At 49.2% G+C, this 23,625-nt stretch overlaps 1 protein-coding gene across 3 annotated transcripts in view; it reads left to right on the forward strand.

The window, feature by feature from the left end:
* LOC133503231 (cadherin-2-like) overlaps positions 1-23,625 on the forward strand; it is a 40,816-nt gene that overhangs the window by 12,549 nt on the left and 4,642 nt on the right. For all 3 annotated transcript variants that reach the window (XM_061824606.1, XM_061824607.1, XM_061824608.1), the window contains exons 3-15: positions 6,421-6,608; positions 8,024-8,200; positions 10,113-10,268; positions 12,510-12,654; positions 13,896-14,068; positions 14,964-15,101; positions 15,172-15,357; positions 15,813-16,066; positions 18,622-18,764; positions 19,335-19,571; positions 20,324-20,575; positions 21,940-22,079; positions 22,865-23,032. In XM_061824606.1, the coding sequence (XP_061680590.1) occupies positions 6,421-6,608; positions 8,024-8,200; positions 10,113-10,268; positions 12,510-12,654; positions 13,896-14,068; positions 14,964-15,101; positions 15,172-15,357; positions 15,813-16,066; positions 18,622-18,764; positions 19,335-19,571; positions 20,324-20,575; positions 21,940-22,079; positions 22,865-23,032 (2,357 nt within the window). The remainder of the gene's footprint in view (positions 1-6,420; positions 6,609-8,023; positions 8,201-10,112; positions 10,269-12,509; positions 12,655-13,895; positions 14,069-14,963; positions 15,102-15,171; positions 15,358-15,812; positions 16,067-18,621; positions 18,765-19,334; positions 19,572-20,323; positions 20,576-21,939; positions 22,080-22,864; positions 23,033-23,625) is intronic.

The following is a 23,625-nucleotide window of genomic DNA, read 5'->3' on the forward strand; positions in this document are numbered from 1 at the left end:
TGTGAAGTTGACGTTCTGTCATGGACTACTTCGTAGTCCAGTACCACAGAATGCGTCTGCCGTGTCATCCAGGTTGGACGTACACTAGCCGTGTTGAAATCTTTTATGTCCCTTCCCGTAATCACTGTTGTTTTTCTCTCGGCTTGTCCCGTTAGCGGTCGCCACAGCGTGACATCCCAGATGATCACTAACTAGATTTTTGAAAACTTAACAAAAGGATCCCAAGGAAGAAGAACGAGTAAATGATTCGGAACGCAGACGCTTCACTTATCAGTTTTTATGTCGGCGACTACGTGACGTCGGAATCGTCCATTGTCGGGAAAAATCGGTTTCGGAACGCGACTCGGGCGTCGTTAACCGCGCCAACTCGTGAAATCGCCGGCGATGCGGCGGCGGACGGGGAGCGATTCTGAACGCGGCGCAAAGCTAACAGCCAATTATTGTCACCTTAAACGGCCGCCGCATTGTTTGGCTTCGACGTCCTCGTAAGGCGAACGGCTCTATTAAAAATGAAATGAAAAACGCGGCGGGCAGTTTGATTTCCCCGCGGGCTCTTTGGCGTCTGCGTGCGAGCGCCGGCACAATTAAATAAAGAAGCGTAATGAAGTAAATCTCATTTGGCCCGGAGCGCGGGCCCAGGCCGTCAGCGCCTGTCGCGGCGCGGCGCTGCAAATATTGATCGTGTGTCCCGGACTGTCGCGATAACAGATGGCGGCCCCGCTTCGAGCGCGGCCTTCCCTTAAAGCGCTTCTGTGGCAGATTTATGCGGCCGTCGCAAAGTGGTCCTTCCGTCTGCCGGCGAGTCACGTTGGCAAAATTGCAGCGGTGCGCCGCTTCCGCGCGACCGCGCTAATGGCAAAGTCCGGCGAGGCGGAACCTGCGACGGTGCCGCGTACGTGTGGGCGGACTACGAGGGCAAACGTTCCGAACGAAAGCGTTGGCCAACTTTTTACGTTTTTGGGGAAAAAGTCAGAATGTTGACAGATGCTTTCAGATCATCGCCGAGCCGCGAAATGTTGGATTTCCAAAACGAAAGGCCGATGGTGCCGACTTCCGCCTTCGAGGTGATTTTGAGACTTCCCCGTTTCAGCCCCTGACCCCAAAAAAAAAAAAAAAAAATCATCAATAAATTTCATATTCATGGTATTAATCTGAGGTTATGCAGTTGGAAATGCATATTTTAATACCAAAAAAAAAAATCACCGCAAGCAGACGGTGTGCATGCAAAGAGCAAAATCTGACCCTAACCCCAACATTTAGGATCAATTTTTGCATTTTATGAGCAGACTGCAGCAGTTGATTATTTCCTAAAAAAAAAATGAATAACAAAGTAGACTAAAATTCTTACACTACAAATTCTGCAATGTGCATTTTTCTTGCAATTCCCCAAAGTGATTCCAATTTATGATGGCGTTCTTTTGGGATTTCCTCAGAGAAATGATCATTTCCTGCTTCTTTTGTGCCGCAGCAGTCGATTTGCGCTGAGCCGGCAAAAAGCAGCCGAGCGTATTTCCTGACAATCGTAAAAAGTTGAATGACAGCCTCGTCGCTGAGGCTCGCGGTCCCGCTGGACCGGCGCCGCCGCCACTCGAGCGTGTGGATGATTTTTTTTTTTTTTTTCTTTTTCTTTTTCCTGGGCCCGTTTTTGGCCCCTACTGTGCCTTTTGGTTCATCAGCCGACGACATTTTGACACATTTGTCACACGGCGCGGAAACTCGACGGAGGACAATGTCGTCCTGCTCGGGATGGAGCCAACAAAATCTTACTTACGCTCAAATTTTGGTTGTTCCAGGAAAGATTTTGCAGTTGTTGCTAGCTCTCACAAATTGTTTAGCAAGATTTTCACTCAATTTCACGTTTCATGTTCGAAGAAACGCCGCGAGCTCGGCGGCAAGCAGTTGCCGTTAGCAGGTTGAAGCTAACGGTGGATATTAGCGATCTGACGTTCTCATTCAATTTGGGATTTTTTTTAAACAATATTCAGAGTTCGAGGCCGAACGGTGGAGCAGCTGTAAAGTGTTGGCCTCGCAGTGGGTTCAATCCCGACCCCCACCTGTGTGGAGTTAGCATGTGCCTGCGTGGCTTTTCTCCGGGTGGGTACTCCGGTGTCCTCCCACATCTCAAAAAAAAAAAAAAAAACATGCATGCATCGGACTCTCTAAATTGCCCGTAGGTGTGATTGTGAGTGCGATTGGTTGTCTGTCTCCGTGTGCCCTCTGATTGGCTGGCGACCAGTTCAGGGTGTGCCCGTTGACAGCTGCCGATAGGCTCCAGCAGTCCCCGCGACTCTCGTAAGGATAAGCGGCTAAGAAAATGGATGCCCTAGTTTGTGCTTTCACAATGAATCGCATCAACTTCCATAGACGTCATTGAAATATGGATCTACAAAAATCTCCAGCAGCCGTTTGAGATATCAGAATTGAACGTGGCTCTGATTCACTGCAAATGAAGTTCCCATGTTCCTTTTAATTTTGCTCGTTGCCATTTGCAGCGCTTGAAATTGTTTGATCAACGGACTTGCCAAAAGTATTCATTTGTGATCATCAATATTGACGGTATAGCTATGCTGCCTCGTGCCAACAATCCCAAAAAATTGCTTGTCAGAAGAAAGATTTTTGCCCCCCGACTTGAAGAATTGTTGCCGGTCTGCCATTCACGCTTGAAAATTGCAACGCTGTCACATCATTTTGGAGGGGGAGGTCTCACGGGGGCTTTTTTTTTTTTTTTTTCAGTTGCAGTATTACGCGGCGGAACGGATGAACTTTAGTAGTTCAGCTGAGTGCGAAGGTGGTCGGTTCGTTCTGAACCCAGCCACGTTCCCAATTCGGAGGGTGTGCACATTTATGCAAACCAAAATGTGACTATGAGCTCGGCATTGTAGGGTGGAGGATTCAAAACCGTCCCGCACGAGCGTAAATGGTTCGGGTTCACTGCGGCGCTTTTTACGGGTGCGTAATTGTGTCTTTTCCACATTGCGCCGGCGCGGTGCGGCCCAGGAGAGGGCGGCTAATGAAATTCATGAAATCTGCCGTGATCCGCGTTCCCGGGCGGCCGACGGTGGCAAGACGCACAACCTCTGGCTGGGCTTTATCTGGCGACACCCAGCTGTCGCGCGCGCACACACGCCGCCGGCCTGGAAAGTTTTGGGATTATTTAGCGCGGGGAAAATTCAGCAGTGAGGCTTTAATCCGGTTAACTTCCCTTTTGTTGACTTTGAATCTTTGCTCTTTGCGTGCGTTTATGTAAACGCGTGCGTCAGCCCATCGTGGCCGACCACGGCGAGCTGCGTTCTGCGTTTTTTTTGTTCCGATCGGCGCTACGGACGCCCTTCTAAAATCCTCTGCGGTTAAAGTCGAGAATATCGAGGTGACCCTCGCTCTGTCTTGGCCCGCCGTTAGTCATGCGAACTTGCCGCTAAAGCACGTTTGAGCCGAGCGGCCTTAAAATAAACGCAAGTAAACGCACCACGATTTAGTTTCCGCAGTCTTCAGCTAGCCTAGCCGCCAAGTGACGAGCGGAGAAGCTCTGCGTTGGCGCAGGATTGTCCTGGAACCCTGAAAATTAGGAGCCAAGTAACTATGTTGAAGTGAGTTGAGGAGTTCCGTGTAGAGCTTGGCTACCATCGTGAGGCCTGTTTGTGTACGTTGAACTCAATTCAGGAGCTTCAAGTAGCGCTTTCCTGCCATCTTGAGTCAACTAAAGTGTAACCATTGTGGGTCAAGTGTCAGGTACTTGCAGGTTTCCACCAGTGGCGGCAATGTTGAGCCCCCCTAATTACTACTTTCCTCGTTGGTCACAGCTTTCATCGCCATCTCGGGGTGTACAGAACGAGCACAAAAGCGAAACAGGAAATAGAAATAGTTTTTCATGGAAGAAGAAGTTGGGAAAAAAAAAATGTGGGGGATAAGAGCCGTTTCCTCTCGTGCGCTCAAGTCCAAAAAAAGCTGCGCATTTTTCTGGCTGCGTTGAAGTTTCTATTTGACGCACCTTCTTGTCACTTACGCACTCCAAGTAGTAAAAGTGTTCAGCGTTTGTTTCCTTTTTATTGATGGAACTCGGAACATTTCATACAGAATTTCAATTTCTCTTCCGACATTCGAGCTGGATGAGCTTGCGCCGCGGTGCCGTAAAACCCGCCAAGATTGCTTCTTTCCGAGGCTCAATCGCGCGGCGTCGGCTTGCTCTGCGTCCGGGCCGAATCGTCCGCCGGGCGACATCTTTTTTTCCGCCCCACTTCCTTCCCGTGGCGGCGGCGTGTTAAATCCCAAGAAAGAAGGAACCAACCAACTAGCGAGCGTTGGCGGCCGGCGGGTCCGCGGCAAAGGAGGGCGGAGCGTGACCGATGCGCCGGCTTTCGGAGAGCAGATGCATGATGGGAAATGTCCCACCGCCATTTTGCATCACCTGCTGTTCGTGCTTGTAGTCATCTGCATTTTATTTTATTATTTTTTTTTCATAAGACCTCTTGAAGGGTACTTGGGACATAAAAGGTGCGTCTATATTAATAGTTTAAGTGCTGAATATTGCACAAACTGTGATTAAAAAAAAAAAATATTTGAATCTTGTTTTGAACTTCTTTGACGAGACGAAGCCGAAAAAGAAATGTCTTCCGGATGGTTTAATTTGGAAAAAAAAATAGAGGATGCTGGCATGTTGCCACTTCGCTAGCAGTAAAATTATTATCATTATTATTTTTTCTTTAATGAGCCATTCTGTTGGTTGCTTTCATGGCCAAGTACGTAACAACACACGCGAGGAATTTGTTTCGGGCAAATATTTATCGAGCTAAAAATGCTGCTGGAGAAATGATTTGGATGTTTAGTACTTTCTCTATGACTATAACAGGAAAGTAGGACATTGGTGTCAAGGAAGTAGATCATGCTTGTGATATGTTGCAACCGTTCAAAGATGGTTGCGAAGTTTAGCAGAGCTCGGTTGTTAGCGGAAGAAGTTACAAGCGCGTCTTTGCTGGATGCGCACTTTCTGTGCGTTTTTTTTTTTTTTAAGTGGAAATTGCTTTGTCATCAGAAGAGTTTATTTTTTTTATTGATTTATTTTTTTTAAGATGATAGTTTGGGGCATATTTGTGGGTTCAACTATTCATATCGGCAATGATCAATATTTTGGAGGGCTGGTAGTCCGTAACTAATCACGGCAAGACTTGTTATTACTACCAGATGACACTTTAATTGTCATGAACAAACGGTGCAAGGCTGGACCCAAATGCAGGACTCTGAGACGAGGGCATGATGTTAAGCGTAGTTTTATTCAACGCTGAGGTCATACACGGTGTAAGCGGTCCGAGAAGGCGGAGGCACAACAACGCTAGGCTATAAGCAAAGTCGAAAAACATGAAACTAGGTCTAATGACTAGGAGACAAACTTGGAAACATGAACTAAGATGGGACTAAACTAGGGTGGCGCAAAATCAGTGTGACGAGGATAGCTTACACTACACTTTCTCTCGGTGGTGCAAAACCCTGCCGGCAGTGAAGGCAACTCACTAACTCAAGGCAACGAACTGGCAAATGCCAGCGACAAAACTCCAACTTCAGCGAAACAGCTGCGACCGTCGACAGGTGTCAGAGACGAGAGCGGTGGCCAGGCCGCGCCCCTCTCGGCCGCGGTCCCTTCTCGCTCATGACATTAATATCGTTTTCAACCTCATCTTTCATGCGTGACAAGCGTTTCAATTTCTCCTTTTCTTTTCTTTTCTTTTCTTTTCCTGACGTGTTGGCCTCGCCGACGGACAGAATTTCACTTTTTTTAAACACACAAACTGTTTTTGCTTCCCGGTTTGAAAAAGCCTTCAAACTTTTTTGTGTTTTGTTTTTTTTTTTTTTTTCCACCTTGGAGCCTTCAGTGGTGTCAAAGTGACGCAACAACCGCCAGCATTTTTATGATCACCGTCACCTGGAAGTTATGGGACGGGTGTCAACTTTACATGAATTCTTTCCTTCTCTTGACGGGGGCTGGGGGAGTTGTTTTGATTTATTTTTTTAGTTTTTGACGCTCTCAGGCAAGACCAAGATGGCGACTTGCTTTTTGATCGGAGGATTTCGTCACTTTGCCGCGCTCGTTTAATGAGCGTCCCGCGGACCCTCGTGAGGATAAGCGGCAAAGATAATGGATGGGTGGATGTTTAACGTGGCGCCTCAACTCGTTGACACGCTTCCGACGTGCGACCGCTAGATCGGGAAAGTGACGTTTAAATCAGGCGGCGGGACCCGCGGGTGGCGCCGTGGCGCATATCCAGTAGATTGCGTCCAGAAAGTTTTTGGTGCTTTGACAGTAAATCTCTTTGCCGGTTGTTGTTGTTGAGGAAAAGGAGGAATAGAAGTTTGTTGACCCTCCATTACATCGTCAATTTGTTTGTCGTCAACGTTTCCACTCACGTCAGCTTCTCGTCGTCTCCTCAGCGAGATTTCAGGACTGCGACGACGGAGGGAAGGCGCGGCCCGACGCCGCGTCCGAACCCCGCGTGAGCCGGAAGGGGGCGGTCGCCGCGCTGAGCCGGGCGACACGAGGGGAGAGAGCGCCGTCGGTCCACCCTCGAGAGTCCCGCACCAGACAGACGCGGAAAACCAGATCGGGCCTTCTCGGACAGGTGAGATCGGCACTCGGGCGTCTTCCCGACCCTTTGCCAAAATGCCAAATAGCGCCGCCGCTAAATGACGTCTAGCGGTTCGCACAGGGTGTCAAACTCGTAGTTCAGGGGCCACACAAAATGAAGTCGGAGGGCCCGACTTAATATTAGGATAAAACCATTTCTTTGCACGCAAAACCAAACCTTGGGAAAATCCCAACATTTAACAAAGCGAAGAGAAACTTTTGCTTCCACGCGTGACGATTATATTTTAAGACACAAAACTTGAACTCGCAGGAAAATGAAATCAATTCATCAACACCAGGAATTATTACCATTTGTTTTTCTACAGGTGCAAAACAATTCTCAAAATGAGCGCCAGCCGCCATTGGCACAATAACCAATGTATTTTTTTCATTTTCAACTTCAACCAAGAAGAAAGAATGATGAAAATTCTTTCTACCTTGTGCTGAGGTTGAAGTGGCTGTTCCGACCAAACGCCGCATTTTCAGGAAATTTTCGTTACGTTATTACTTCCATGTTAGCGCTAAGGAAGGCCGAGGTAGCTTTCTTGTTAGCTTTAACATCAGCTTCCGTCGTTGTGAGCTTTCAGTGTGAGACTTTTAGCTGCCTCAACATTAGCTCCGATATTAGCCTCGGACATGGTTAGCTTCCAATTGTATCCCTTCTGGTGTTACTTTTAGCATTAGCTTTAACGTTACCTCTGTTGTTAGCGCAAAGAAAGACCAACGTTTGCTTCTGCCGTGGGCTTCAACGTTAAGTTTGCTCCCCCGCTTTCTCAAACGGGCCCTCCAACGCCTGTCAGGACTTTTTTGGAATCTGCCATCTGTTCGTTGTCAAGCCGGCCGGCTGTCAGCCCGCGGCCAGCGCTAGCAACTCCTCGGCTAACGCGGCGCCGATGCGAAGTTTTACACAGTCAGAACAAGACGGAGTCAAAAAAATGACCAAAGTGGATCACACTTTTTTTGTTTTGTTTTGTTTTGTTTGCTTTTGATTGTAATTATCTGGAGTTGACGTTAGCTTCTCTCCTGCTGCAAAGTATTTTCTCATGCTATTCAACAAATGATTTTACTTTTTATGTCCTTTTTTATGAGGCTTTTATGTGGGTTTATTCCCCGGACAACATTTAAGCCGGCCAACGGCGCCTGAAAATATCTGAGGTCAGGTGAACTCTTTTTTTTTTTTTTTTCTTTGCTTTTTCTTTTTGTCTTTAATTACGAGCCAGCGTGAAGCCCCCAGCGTGGCTCCTCGGTGGTGACCCGCCGCCACGATGGCGTCACTGACAGGTGGCGGCCATTTATCAGAGGGACGGTAATGAGGGCATTCGTCGAAGCCGGGGACAACGAGAGCAGAAAAACGAACAGTGCACGGAGTGGCCGGGCGGTGTCGTGACGCCCGCTTCCCTCGTCTTGCAGGCGCAGCCGGGCGACGCGAGCCCCAAGATGCTGTTTCCGTGGCGCGGCGGCGGCGGCGGTGGGCGAGCCGTCGTCAGGGACGACGGCGCTCTGCGGCGAGTCAAGAGGGACTGGGTCATTCCGCCCATCAACGTGCCCGAGAACTCGCGAGGGCAGTTCCCCGAGGACCTCGTCAGGGTAAGAACGGCGCGCCACGCGGCGAGCCGGCGTGGGCAAAACATTGCTTTGCCTTTTGCGAGAGGAAAAAGATTTTCACGTCACAATATGTACGCACAAAATTGAGAAACAAACGTTCTTCAATGGCTGCTGTACAAAAAGTAGATTTCAGATAGGCCAACGCAGCCTTTTTTGTGAGAAACAATTTTTCTTAATCGGAAAATCGATTCATCGGCCTGCTCGTCCTTCTGATTAATCATCATCATATTCATAATAATACTGATTAATCAATTGCTGACTTATCAGTCATTTGGTGCAAATAGTGTTTTAATGACACAATATGGATTCAAAAAAGTAGACACTAGTTTAAGAAGAAATTTCAATGATTATTATTCTTTTGCTAATCTATCTATCTATCTATCTATCTATCTATCTATCTATCTATCTATCTATCTATCTATCTATCTATCTATCTATCTATCTATCTGTGGTTATCTGTGTGGGCTACACCAAACAATTGCATCACGTTGAGTTGACGGTTGCCAGCAAAAAATGGAAAAAGAAACGTGACTTTCAGTTTATGTTTGAAATGAAAACCACTAATCCGCACATTCCATCTTCTTTCGACTCACCAGATATTTGTGTGGTTTTAATTCAGCCCAAAGCTAGAAAATACCCCAACCTGCGCTAGCTACTGTAGCTAGCTCTAGTTAGCACTGCCTGTCCATTGTTTTTTGAAAAAAAAAAAAAAAAAATTGGGGGATTTTGTGTTTTCTGATCCGTTTTCTATTTTTCTTCCTTCCATTTTCCTTTCTTTTGTGACCTGAAAATAATGGAAAATGACCCCTATTGGTCAGGGTTTTGGAAGGAGTGGATCATGGGTAACTTGGAACGTAGGCTAGCTCGCTAGCTAGCTACTTAGCAAAGTCAGCCAATCGAAAGTTCAGTGCAAAATATGGCGTTTTGGTGCCAAAATACAACATTTTGGGGGTCCACTATTACAGTTTAATGTCCAAATGTTGCATTTTGTGGGGCCACATATCCAATTATGGGGTGTTTTGGGGGTTAAATTGTCGTCGTGTGACGAGTAGAGTAAGTTCCATGCACTGAGAAAGGAGTACAGGGCTTGATGCTGCCCAAACATTTATTGCTGATGAAATTATTCTCAGGCCAATTCATGTTAGCCCCTCCCCCGTTTGTGTTGTGATGGTCCTCATTCAGCAGAGGAATTTTTTTTCCTTCTTCGTTATTTCAATTTGAACCGTCTAACGCGTTCCGACACTTCTAGCGGCCGGCGGCGATCCGAAACTAAAAGCTAGGCCCGATGTACCTTTTCATTAATTAGCCCAAAGTTGACGGCCGGCCGCTGTGAGGGGAAAACGTTCGGGAAGCGGAATTCTGACGCCGCTGTTGCCCTGGTGACCGACAGAAATCCTCGGTGGAGATTCAAACTTGGACTGTACCCGTGAGAACAGCAGAGAAATGTTTCCAAAGACGCTCTCGTATTCCCGAGCGAAGATAAACTGACTGGTCCGTGTCGTTGCGACCACCTGCGCTCTCCGTTCCAGCGCTTTTATTTCTCAAGAACTGCCGCGCAACAATGCAACAAGAATTCAACGATGACGTTATATTGATGATGTGGCAGGGAAAAATAAAATCAATCACTCAATCTTTACAAGAACAAACGGGTTATTTTTTTTAAATTGGATATTCTGTTTTGTTGACTTCAAAAGTGATTGTAGGAAAAGTTCAGGTTAAATATGAACCTATTTGTTCGGGATGAAATGTGCTGAAATATTTTGAGAGTAAAGTTCTATTTTTGAGGATGGGTCTGTACAGCATTTTGCGGATTTACTGGATCATCCGCGGCTCCCCCGCCAGCGGTTCTCAGGCCCCAAACGTTATCCAAGCGTCCATTCTCTCTGCGCCGCAGATCCGATCGGACCGGGACAAGAGCTGGATGCTGCGCTACAGCGTGACGGGTCCCGGTGCCGACCAGCCGCCGACGGGCATCTTCATCATCAACCCCATCTCGGGTCAGCTGTCCGTCACCAAACCTCTGGACCGCGAGCACATTCCCAACTTTCACGTGAGTTCTGAGCTGGGGGGGGGGGGCGCGCGCGGCGATATTCGTGGGCTTGTCAGCGGCGAGCGAGGCCTTCTCGAAACGTCTCGGTCCGTGTTCATCGCTTTGCTCTCTGCTCACCGTCCATACCACCACCCGCGCTTCGAACCTTCTTAGGATGCGAATTACGTTAGTGTCAAGTGTGGTGCGAGTGACAATTTATTCTCAAAGTTGCTTAAGTTTTGTTCGATAAATTGATCCTCGCGAGGGTCGCGGGAGTGCTGGAGCCTACCCCAGTGGTCATACACCCTGAACTGGTCGCCGGCCAGTCGCAGGGCACACGGAGACGGACAACAGTCACGCTCACGATCGCACCTACGGGCAATTTAGAGTGTCCAATCAACGGTGCATGTTTTCGGGATGTGGGAGGAAAACCCGAGCGCCCACCCGCAGAAAAGCCACGCAGGCACGCAAACTCCGGGGCCAAGATTCTGATCTGAAATCTCACAACTGCGTGTCGAACGTGCCGACCGAGAAGCAACTGCAGGTATTCCGACGGGAATTGGTCCAAACCAGCCCCGTCAGAATCTGGGATGCAGTTTTTCTTTTCATTGCGGCTTCCGAGCTGGCCAGGATGAATATTCTCTCTCGTGCTCGGAGATGAAGAAACGGTTCTCCTTCAAATCAAGTCCGAGGACGTCGAGCGCGCTCGCTCGGAGAGCCGAGCGGCGTGACCTTTTGATGGGCGGCGGCGCGGCGGGCCCATTTGCATTTAAGCCCCAACCCCGATGAATATTCAAGGCGCCGAATGTGGTCGTCAGGAGCGCCAGGCGAGACGGGCCGAGAGCGAGAAGACGCGCTAAGCGAGTTAGCGGCCGACGGCTTTCTTCGCCATGGCGGTCGAGTGACTCCGACTCGCTCCCGGGCCTCGGATTGGCCGCGTTTTGTACCTCTTTGACGCCGACGCTGAGAGACGAGCGTGTAACGGTAATGCTAACGCCTGCTTTTGCCTGCTTGCGGAGGAGCTTTGGAAAATCGGGAAAATTGGCAAAGATGACGAGAGAACTGCAGAACATTAATGGGAGATGATTTCAAGAACTCATAAATAGTTCCCAACAACGGCGTACATAGTTTTCGAACAAATCGCTTTTCGAAAGAAAATTTTGTGATTTTATTGTATTTTATTTATTTTTTTGCTTCTTAAAATCCAACACCCCCATCAAAACCCGGAAATAAAATAATGCGCGCGGCACAAGCAGCTGACCCATCCACGACAGGCTTTGTTGCTGTCTATTCGAACGCCCCCCCGACATGACATTCCCCGCGCGCTGCAATCAAAACTTTTGTTGTTCTGTAAAACGCAGCCTCTGTACACGGACGTGTCCCGGGAGTGACTGTTGTTTTTCTTCTCATGTCGTATTAACCCCCAATCATGGCTCCGAAGAAATGTTTTTTTTTTCCACCTCATTGTTATTCTGCGCTTTTGTTAATAAAAAAAAAAAAAAAAAAGTTTACAAGACCGGGGGGGCCAAGTCACTACAGATACGGCAATGCGCTCCCGGCCTAGCGTACTCTCCGACTAAAGCATAACTTTTAAGCAAAAAATAAATCTATTTCTTAAATTATTTTATTATATAAAGTATTGAAACAATACATGTATCTCTACTATGGAGTTCATTAACAGGAAAAGCTAAAAAAAAAAAAAAAAAAATTCTTTAAAAAGCCTAAATTTTTTTAGGCTTGGAACACATCATTTCCTCTTCCATTCATTGTAATGGGAAACACCGATTGGGTTTTTGAACAATTCACTTTTCAAACCGTTTTCCGGAAAGGATTGCGGTCGAGAACCGAGGCGTCGCTGTATTTGGGCGTTATCTGACGATTTCTGTGATAAATTGGGAAAACATGAATCGATTCGTTGCCAACCAATCGATGAGTCTTGGTCTGAGGACCGGGAGACCAGAGAAAGTGCAACAATGTGCGGAGACAGATGCTTGGAAAGAAGACTGGGAGAAACCCAGAGAAAACATCGCTTCATAGAAGGGGAAAGGAGGGAGGGGGTCCTCCTTAGTCTGTTGGTCCTTGCCTTTGCACATCAGTGCCGCCGTCGACTCAGTGACCCGAGGAGCGAGACGGCATACAAATTGGACCCGGAAGAACCAGCGCAACATTTCAAGGGGGCCGTAGCACCGTCACTCGCCCCAAAAACGCGGTTTGAGACACAATCACCAGTTGTAAATGTCGCATCTTACGTGTCGTTCACAGTTGCGCGCCCACGCTGTGGACCTGAACGGCAACCAGGTGGAGACCCCCGTGGAGATTCACATCAACGTCATCGACCAGAACGACAATCGGCCCGAGTTCTCGCACGCCGTCTTCAACGGCACCGTGCCGGAGGGCTCCAAGCCGGGTACGCGATCGCACTCCAAACGCGTTTACACCTTTTGAGGTATTGCTCCGTGTCAGTTCTCCTTCTCTCGCTCCCACTTTTTCAAACGAGCAATTTCACATTAAAAGTGACAATCAAAATAAAAGTCCATAAGCTTCACAAGCGCGGAAATTAATCTCCCGGGTACGTGTCAGGTGAACGTCGAACGACTGCTACTTGGACACACGTGGAGCAGCAGCACATGCAGACAGAAAGTTTTCAAAACGGACTTCTTCGTAATTCTCGCCAGCGTTTTGGTTGATCTTCTGTGACAAGACAAGCGCCGATGGCAGCAGAACAACGGTGAGGTGCGACAGAAGAATTTAAGATGGAGGCGGGACCGCATCAGGGATCCGCTCTGAGCCCCTTCCCGTTTGCAGTGGTAATGGATAGGCCGACAGATGAGGTCAGACTGGAATCCCCTCGGACCGTGATGTGGGTCCAAGCGGGGTGGAACACTTGGCGGAAGGTGTCTGGTGTTCTATGTGGCAGAAGAGTCTCCGCCAGGACGAAGGGCAAAATTTACAAAACAGTGGCGAGGTCGGCCGTGATGGACGGATTACAGACGGCGGGACTGAAGAGACAACAGGAAGCAGAAACGAAGATGTTGAGGTTCTCGCTTGGATAGGATTAGAAACGAGGTCATTAGAGGGAGAGCCCAAGTTGGATGTTTTGGAGACGAGGGTCGATGGTTTGGACATGTCCGGAGGCGAGAGAGTCTGAGGAAATTGGTAAGAGGATGGTAAGGATGGAGCTACCAGGGAAGACCAAAGAAAAGGTTGCTGGATGTCGTGAGGGAGGACATGAGGACAGTTGAGTGCGAGAGAGGAGGAGGCACGAGATGGAAAAAGAGGACGGGACAAGCCGAAAGGAACAGAAGAAGACTAAAAAAAACCATGAAACAATGCTAGGAAATGACTTTGGATGGCAAAACGGTCACGTACAACTAAGACATGCAAGGTGGTGCCATTCCTATATCCTCCATTTTGTCTTCAACTCAAAAGCTGTGCCGATCTCAATTCCAAATTGCTACAACGTCGCCACCTACAGGCATCGCTTCCTCATTACAAACTTCAAGTTCACAGATGAGCAGACCGACCAGATGAATATCAGTCAGGCCACCCAAGTTGACCCCAGTCAGGCTCAATTGTGTTGAAATGAAGTCGTATATTTTGCGTATTTCGCGTCGTTTTCAAGGCCGCGCTGTGGCTCCTCCCCCGCAGGGACCTTTGTGATGACCGTGACGGCGCTGGACGAGGACGATCCCAAGACGGCCAACGGGATGCTGCGGTACAAGATCCTGAGTCAGAGTCCCCAAAGTCCGTCCTCCAACATGTTCACCATCAACAACAAGACCGGTGACATCATCACCGTGGCGGCGGGCCTGGACCGCGAGGTGTGTGTGTGTGTGGTGTGTGTGTGTGTTAAGCATTTGGGGTGGGGTGGGGGGGGGGGGGGCGGCGATGGACCATATGGAGTCTTCCGCCTGTCAGCGTCTGTCTGGCCCGCGGCGCCAAAACAGATTGTGCCTTTTTTTTTTTTTTTGTCATAATCCAACGCTAGCAGAGCCGCCAAAAACGGCCCCGGCGCCGACTGCGAACGCCCGTCCGTAAGTTAAGTGAAGTTGACAGTTCGGGTTTTGTACCTGTGGAATATTCATCAGGCTCAGCGGCGCGTTCAAAGGTATTGCGTTGTAAGTGGAGTGGGCGGGGTCATGCCTCGTCACGGGCTAAATCAAGTCAGTCGTATCTCGGTTGGAGTTGCCGTTCCTCCAACGTCCCAAAAACGTGCAAGATTAATTGGACACGCTAAATTGCCCCAAGGTGTGCTTGGGAGTGCGCCTGTTGTCTGTCTCCGTGTGCCCCGCGATTGGCTGGCAACCAGTTCAGGGTGCACCCCGCGTCCACGCTCAATGGCAGCTGGGATATGCTCCCGCGACCCTTGTGAGGATAGGCGGCTCAGAAAATGGACGGAGTGGTGTAGATTGTCACGTGGTAATTGAAGTGTCAAAAACAAAAGAATTCAAAGTTGTGGTACGTCATATCAGTTGTCACATGGTCAGTGGAATGAGGTAAACCCTGAACTGTGAAGCGTGAAAGTGAATCGTATTGCATTGTAATTGTTTGGAAGCGTATCACGTGGCCTTTGGACCGATTCCCACCGCATGCTGGTCGGGTTAAATCGGATCCTTCCTCGTGGTAATCGGACAAAATGCGATCAAACGGAACTCGGGAGCGAATCCCACCGTACCTCGTCAACTGGTACCCGATCTCCGATGTTTTTTCTTTCAGAAAGTGTCCGAGTACACGCTGATCATCCAGGCCACCGACATGGAGGGCAACCCCACTTACGGCCTTTCCAACACCGCCACCACCGTCGTCAGCATCACGGACGTCAACGACAACCCACCCGAGTTCACCACCGACACGGTCCGTCCCGAGGGTACCTCTCCTCGACCGCCCTTTCCCCCGCTAATCCCGTCCCGGGTGTCCCCCGCAGTTCTTTGGCGAGGTCCGCGAGAACTCGCTCAACGTGATCGTGACAAACCTGACGGTGACCGACAAGGACCGGCCGCACTCTTCGGCCTGGAACGCCGTTTACCGGATCGTCGGCGGAGACTCCACCGGACGTTTCTCCGTCCCCACCGACCCCACCGCCAACGAGGGGCTCCTGACCGTGGTCAAGGTGAGAGTCCTGGTCCCCTTTGACGATCGTACCGAGTCCCATCCGACAGCGGCCGGCTCGCTGTCAGGCACGTTGATCCGTCGCGGCACTCGGGAAACCCAGAATGCTAAAGGTTGCTTCGGCTCTAACCCTGGCAAGGTCTCACGGAGACCGATTCCCGCAGAGCTTGCCCGAATGGTCCGCATCGTATCTCCTCGGTCTTGTCGGTCGAGGACGTCGAACAGCCCGAGTGTCCGTGACATTTCCGAGATGTCTCCGAGATTAGGAAAAAGTCTGAAAGAAAATCTTTGAATTCACCGTGACTCCACGACTGCTAGCGGAAACTCAAGCGGTCATCAGGTCACCAAGGAGTCCGAAGGCCAGAGAGCTCGCGGTTATGCGGGGAGGAAGCGGTTCCTTGCCAAAATGTCTCCCTTGAACCCTAAAAGTTTTCCCTCTTGTGTTCCTCCCATCAGCCCGTCGACTTTGAGGTGACTCACTCGTTCGTTCTGAGCGTGGAGGCGGCCAACGAGGCGCCGCTGGTCCGCGGCATCCACCCGCCGCGCCAGTCCACCGCCACCGTATCCATCCGCGTCCTGGACCTCAACGAGAGTCCCGAGTTCAGCCCCAATCCCAAACCCATCAAGCTGGACGAGGGCCTGCCCGCCGGCTCGCTGCTCACCACCTTCACGGCGCAAGACCCCGACCACTTCATGAGGCAGACCATCCGGTGAGAAGCCGCGTTTGCAATTTTGTCTTGCCGTCAGATTCTGGACTTCGGCTGTCGGGTCGCGGTGTTCTGTTTTGACGGCTGGGTTTTGCTTTTGCAGTTGAGCCGCGCCGTTTTCAGCTTCGTGGCCTTTTGCGCTCGGGCTGCGGTTTTTATCAGTTGTGGTTTTGTTTTCTTTTCGCAGTCAGGCTGTTTCTTGTCTCGAGTTTTTCAATTTTTACAGTTGGGCCGCGGCTGTCTTCAGTCGGATTGCGGCTTTTGTGTGTCTGTCGTGGTTTTTTTTTTGCATTTTACGTTGGGATTGTGGTTGTTAGCGGTCGCGCTTTAGGAGTCGGGTCGTTGGTTTTTTTTTTCCCAGTCCAGTTTTGGCATTTTCCTGTCAAGTTTCAGCGTTTTGTTTGACACTTGAGTTGCGCCTTTTGCCAGTTCCAGTTGTGGCCTTTTTTTTTTTTTTTTTTTAAACTTGGGTTGTAGCTTTCAACAGCAGTTTGTTGTTGTTTTTGCAGCGAGCGCCGTTTTTCGGTCGCTCCGTTCTCGTGAACTCGGCATCTTTCCAAGTGGTGCTTTTGCAGCTGTGTTTTGACATTTCCTTAAGCTGGAGTAGTTTTCCAATCAGCGTGCGGTATTTTGTATTGTTGGAGTCGGGTCGCGGGGTTGAGGTCCTAGAGCGCCTTCTCCATTTTTTTTTCCCGCCGCGACGTTAAAGTAGTGTGAATAAATCGCTCCGTCGCAGAGCTTTCGCGCTCTCCTATCTCGGCAAAGTTTTGCCTCGCGGTGGAGATAAGACATTCTTAGCTTTTTGTGATTTGGGGAGAAGAAAATCCAGCCATCCACTTTCCAAGCCGCTTATCCTCACAGGGGTCACTGTTGTGCCGGAGCCTATCCCGGCTAACATTCGAGCCCGCGGGACGTCTTCTTCGACCTACTGTTTGTTTCGAAATGGAGCTTGTTGCCTAGCAACAGCCGATGGGGGCCTGGCAAAAGATTTGTGTCCTCCAACCAAAATTGGCTTGCTAGTGTGTGTCCAAATAATGTAAATAATAATAGAAACTCTTTTTTTTTTTTTTTTTTTTTTTAACTAAAATTTAGAACAATTGCAGTCTAAAGTAGTCCCGGTTTTATCGTAGAGGTTAAAAAAGTCGCAAGTATATATTCATTTTATTATTGTACATACATTTTAGAGATATGTGCATATTACCAACGCTAAGTATGCATGTGAGGTGCAGGTAGGACTTTTGTCCATCCTCATGTTCCATAGTGTAGTGTGTGTGACTCTCAGTGTGTGTGTGTGTGTGTGACGTGGGATTCGGGGAACGAGATGGTAGATTCGGCTGCTGGCGGCCAAGGATAGCGGCCGGTTAGCCGGTTAGCCGTCAGCCGGTCTGCGTTGTCGAGTCGCTCTGGGTTTGCTGCTAGCGAATGCGAGTGCTCGTTATGTTTATTTTGTCAACGTTTGTTAAGTGACGCAAACGTGGCGAGTTTCGTTGACCACCTGTGGAGGGATTACCGGACCTCGAATTGATTTCTTGATTTCTGGAACTCGGATGTGTTGTTTCCAGACGTAGCGCTCGCACGATGTGTCAACCCAATGGCAAATGTGCAAATGATACAATGCGCCCGAGCAGGGTTGAGGGTATAACCCCCCCCCGGCTCCCATCTGCTGTCTGACTGTGCAAAATCTGTTTGAAATTCTTCTGTTCTGAGTCGCAGGACTGAACTTCAATAAAAGGCTTTCTCACGCTCTGCCCCACTTTCCTGGAATAGCTTTCAAAAAGATGTGAAACTTGTTCTCCGTCCCGCTTTTAAAAAAAAAAAAAAAAAAAAACTTCGCTCATTTGTAAATGATTCCTTTTGAATTTGTTGTTGGCCATTGTCACCTTGTTATATTTACATTGCTTTTTTTTTTTTTTTTTTAATGTTCCTTTAATGCTGTTTATCGACTGAAAATTAATTGAAAGTGAAAGTGGGCAAATCCCAGTCTCGGGTGTTAAAAGGCGAGACGCGTCGCATCCTGGACGTGGTTTAAAATAAGACTGAAGTTGAAGGGAGGAGAGAGGAGGGGAAGCGGCAGAAAAACAGGCCAAAATCCGAAAGCTGCGGGTGGAGCCGGCGAAAGAGTCGTTGTGCTTTCACCAAAAGCGAGAGTGGACAAAGTCGGGGTGTAAACATTCCTACAGACGTCGCCGCTCTAATTTCTCCTCCTGTTTTTTAATCTAAATTTGTTGGCACGGTGGCCTCACAGTTCTGAGGACCCGGGTTCAATCCCGGCCCCGCCCGCGTGGAGTTTGCATGTTCTCCTCGTGCCTGCGTGGCTTTTCTCCGGGTGGCCACTCCCGCAACCCAAAAAAATGCAACATTCATTGGACACTCTAAATTGCCCCTAGGTGTGATTGTGAGTGCGGCTGTTTGTCTCGATGTGCCCTGTGATTGGCCGGCGACCAGTTCAGGGTGTGTGTGTACCCCCCCCCCTCGTAATGCCCGTTGACGGCACTCCCCGCGACCCTCGTGAGGATAAGCGGCCAAAGAAAACGGATGGATGAGTGTCTTTTTGGCAGGTACTCCAAGATGTTCGACCCTGCCAACTGGCTGGAGATGGACCCGGTCAACGGTCGCATCTCCACCATCGCCATCCTGGACCGCGAGTCGCCGTACGTCAAGAACAACCTGTACAACGTCACCTTCATGGCCGCGGACAACGGTGAGACCGCGAAATCGACGACGACGAGTGCGCTGGTCGAGCGGCATTGCGTTAGCATCGCTAGCAACACGACGTAGTCGAAGAATGTCGTTTGGATCAAGCAAAGATGTTGATCCGCTTTCGAAAGACGACGGCATCGCTTTTACTCGCTCCGCTCGGGTCGTCGCTTTTCTCTGCGTTTCGCACGCGACGCTAATCGTCTTCCGGCCGCTTCTGCCCGCCGCCCGCACAATACTTGGCTTTATTCTCGAATGCTCCCAAATTCTTCTGGTTCCACTCATAATCGTTCTTTCTACTCAGAGACAGGGGAAAAAAACCAAACAACTATTGTCCGTTGAAAGTGGGGAAAATGGCCAGAGATGATCGGAATGTCGCGTCCGCGCTTCGTCTGTGCGCTCCAGGAAATGCCGAAGCGCCATCGTGGCCGAACACGGCGTCTCGTGTGTCGACGCGTTGTCGTGTCTTTTGAGTGAATGTGTGTGTATGCATCCCATGTGTGTGTCTTTTGAAGTTGTTTATACACGTGTGTTTTATGAATTCTGAATGCGCTTCTATGTTCTGCGCGCGCAGGCGTTCCGCCTGCCAGCGGTTCGGGCACCCTCCAGATGTACCTGGTGGACATCAACGACAACGCGCCGCAAGTCTTCCCCACGGAGGTGGAGATGTGCGAGCGGCCCGACGCCGGCGGGGGCATCAACATCACGGCCGTGGACCCCGACCTCAGCCCCAACGCCGGGCCCTTCGCCTTCGAGCTGCCGGCTCGCCCGTCGGACGTGAGGCGCAACTGGACGCTCAGTCGACTCAGCGGTACGTCGGCGCTCTCCTGGGATTCTACACAAAAAAAAAAAAAAACAAACACACTTAAATGTTACACGTTTTATTCATTTTTTTTTTTGGTCATTAAACTACTTTCCCTTTCCTCAACCGATTCAAACCTTTCCGACGTCAACACCTTCCAAAAATTCCGACCTTCCCACAATTCCATAAATTTCACCAAATTGAACTTCTTTCAAAAAAAAAAAAAAAAATCAAATTTATTCGACATTTTGGCAAATTTTTTTGTTTTCGTCTTGTTATTTTAACGAATGAATGAATTGATCACAGCCTCTTTGGGTGAGCAAATATGCTGCAAGATATGTTTTTCACTAGCCTGCTTGAATAAAAATGGATTTTGGATTGGGGGGGCACAAATTAGCATTTTAATCAAAATGTTGTTTTTGTGGCCTAAAGTAATCTTTTCTGAGGGTCTTTGAGGAAAAATCGTACTGTTGCATAACCCAACGGAGCCTCGTTTTTTTTTTTTAAGTAATCAGAAATATTTCTAGTTATTTTCATCATCTAATGTTGCCTTTTGTGAGCAAAAACAGTTTAAATGGCAACATTAAATCATCTTCTGACCAAAGTTTTTGTGTTTTTTTTTTTTTTTTTCACACCAAGTCGCGTTTAGGTGCGAGAAGACGACATTATCATATTTTCGTGATGTGATCAATGCGATCAGTGTTTTGATTTGACGGCAAATAATAGTCAATTATTGACCGTAGCGGCGTTTACTCTGGCAGGCGAGCAAACGCAGCTGCGCCTGCGCCTGCGCAACGGCGGCGGCGGCAGGTCGCTGCCCCACGGCGTGTACGAGGTGCCCGTCACCATCACCGACTCGGGCACCCTGCCCATGTCCAACACGTCGTACCTGCGGGTGAAAGTGTGCCGGTGCGATCGCCACGGCGACTGCGTGGACATGCAGCGCGTCATGGCCGCCGGCCTGGGCACGGGCGCCGTCATCGGCATCCTCCTCTGCGTCATCGTGCTGCTCGGTGAGTTGGCGCCAAACGCGGGCGGACCCGAGTACTCCGGACCTCCGTCTTACTTACGGCCAAATACCCAACCGTTTTATTTTCTTTTTTTTTTTTTCTGGTTTTATGAAGGATGGAAGAAGTGAAGGCAAACAAGAAATGGTTTCAAATTGCAGTTTCAGGCCAGCGCTCCAGTTTGAAAGCCGTGTTCAGGTTTCAAACTCAGGTCAGGGTTGCCAGGCCGGCTTTGCTTTCCAAAATGCAATTTCGAGACAAATCAAATCGAGGTTTCTCAATGCGTGCTTCAAGAAAATTTGAAATTTACGGATTTAAGACAGATTTGACATTTTCGGTTTCAGACCTGGGCTTGGCTTTTAAATGAGGTTTCCTTGTTTAAAATTTGTGTTTCGAATTCGAGCCACTTGAGGTTTGTCAGATTTGGGTTTCGAGACAGTCTTGGAGCCTTCAAATTAGCAGGAAGGATTCAAAGATCCAGCGTTAGGGTTTCAACCTTGAGTTCAAACTCATGTTAGGGTTTAAAATTCAGATTCCAAACTCGAATTTGGCTTACAAAGGAGGGCTCGTGTTTTCCGAAGTCGGGTTTCAAGACACTGTCGGGTGTGAAGCTCGGGCTTGGGTTTGGAATTAGGGTGAGGTTTTCAATCATATGTTTGGGTCTTCAAATTCTGGCTGGCCTTGAATAGTAGGGTTTCAAGACATGGTACGGTTTCAAGTGAAGTTACCTTGGAGACAGATCTTGGGTTACAACCTGGTGTTAGGGCTCCAAAGTAGGGCTTCAAGTCACTGTTGGTGCGACACCAGGCCATGGGTCTGAAATTAGGCTCAGGGTTCCAAGTCATGGCTGGCCTTGAATAGTAGGGTTTCAAGACATGGTACGGTTTCAAGTGAAGTTACCTTGGAGACAGATCTTGGGTTACAACCTGGTGTTAGGGCTCCAAAGTAGGGCTTCAAGTCACTGTTGGGTGCGACGCCAGGCCATGGGTCTGAAATTAGGCTCAGGGTTCCAAGTCATGGTTTTAGTTTTGGTTTTGAGTTAGGGTTAGGATCCCAAATTAGGGTTCCAAAACCTAGTTGGCTTACAAACGAGTATTAGCGCTCCAAAGTAGGGTTTCAAGTCACTGTTGGGTGTGACGCCAGGGCCTGGGTCTCAAACTAGGGTCAGGGTTCCAAGTCATGGTTTTGGTTTTAAGTTAGGGTTAGGGTTCCAAAACCTTGTTAGGGTTCAAGTTTGGCTTGGGTTTCAAACAAGGGTTAGAAGAGGATTCAAGACATGGTCGAGGCCTCGAGCCAGCGTTTGAGTTTTGAGGAAAAAAGAAGGACGACTGCCGTGTCGTTGTTTCTGAATTTCGTCTGATGTGGTCCAGTGTTGGTCCTGCTGCTGGGCATGTGGATGAAGCGGCGGGACAAAGAACGGCAGGCCAAGCAGCTCCTCATCGACCCCGAGGACGACGTGCGCGACAACATCCTCAAATACGACGAGGAGGGCGGCGGCGAGGAGGACCAGGTACGCGTCGCACCGTCTCGCGTCGCGTCACGCTCGGCTCCGCGGTCGACGCGTCGATCGTCGCTTGAGCTCCTTTTAACGCAAAAGTGGACGGAATGTTTCGCCGACGGCGCCTGCGGACTTCGACTATTCGTGAATTTCCAAAAAGACATTTTCAAACTCAGGGTTAGGGTTCTGAATTAGGATCTCAGGTAGGGTTTGGGTTTCGAGATAAGGTTTTTCAATCCAGGGTTCGGTTTCGATTCGGGTTAGCGTTTCGGCCTGGGTCAGGGATTCAAACCAGATTTAAGATTTCAAAGTGGGATTTAACCACGGGCTTTGGGTTTTCCCATCAGGGTTTTATTTGAATCCAGGGTTCGGGGTTCATGGTAAGGTTTTAAACTAGGTCTTGGTTTTCAAAGTAGCAGATCAGTCTTTGTTTGGCCTTTCAAATCTGGGTTAAGGTTTCAAAGTATGATTCCAAGACAGGGTTGGGGTTTTCGAGACCGGGTTTGAGTTTCAATACCCGTTTGAAGGTGCTCACGCTCTGGCTTCGAAACTCGGTTGAGGTTCAAAAAAAGGTTTCAAGCTTGGGTCATGGGTTCAGAGTTGGGTCTCGGGGCAGGATTTGTTTTTTTCAAGTTCCCAAGTTTGATTTCAAGGTATCAAATTCAGCTTTGGTTCACGGCGAGCGAACGGCTCAACAGCGCCCCCCGCTGGCCGCGGAGCGCTTCTTCTTCTTCTTCTTCTTCTTTTGTACGTGGCCGCGTCGCTGCTCAGCGACGCCTTTGCGTGTCCGCCTTCAGGATTACGACCTGAGCCAGCTGCAGCAGCCCGACTCGGCGGCGGAAGGCGAGTGCGGCGTCAAGGCGGGCGTCAGGCGCCTGGACGAGAGGCCGCTCCACCACGACCACCAGTACCCGCTCAGGTCCGGGGCGCCGCACCCCGGCGACATCGGGGACTTCATCCACGAGGTACGCCGGCGCACCGACGCGTCGCTCGCTTTGGACTGCGAGTCACCTTTTAAATTACGTTATAAGACTGGCGCTGGGGCGGATCTTGTACCTGGTCTTGAACCAGGGTGAAGGTTTTCAGCCAAGGGTTCACGATTCAAAGGCGTGTTTTGTGGTTTAGGGTTCGGGTTTCAGCTGTCCGTTTCGAGCCCGGGTTGCCGTTTGAAAATGAAGGCGTCACGCGTGCGTCTCTTCAAAATGGCCGTTCCGCTCCTTAATCTGCAAAATCTCCTTTTCCAGACGCAGGCCTGACCCAAATCCTCCTCTGAGTAATCCGTCCCCCACCACCACCTCCACAGCGCCCCCCGCTGTCCGTCTCGTGCACTCCGCACGCAAACAAAACCAAACTGCAAATATTGAATATTTGTGGCCAAGCCGAGGCAAAGCCAGGCCTTCTTTCTTTCTTTTGTTTTTTTTAATTATTATTATTATTATTATTATTATTATTATTATTTGTGTTGCGCAATTCATACAGTAAACAAAGGAACTGGGTCTGCTTTAGATGATTAAAAGAAGGATTTAAAAAGTGCAGACGTGGAGAGAAAGAAAATTCT

The sequence above is a fragment of the Syngnathoides biaculeatus genome, chromosome 7, assembly GCF_019802595.1.
Source record: "Syngnathoides biaculeatus isolate LvHL_M chromosome 7, ASM1980259v1, whole genome shotgun sequence".
In the NCBI taxonomy this organism is placed as follows: Eukaryota; Metazoa; Chordata; class Actinopteri; order Syngnathiformes; family Syngnathidae; genus Syngnathoides; species Syngnathoides biaculeatus.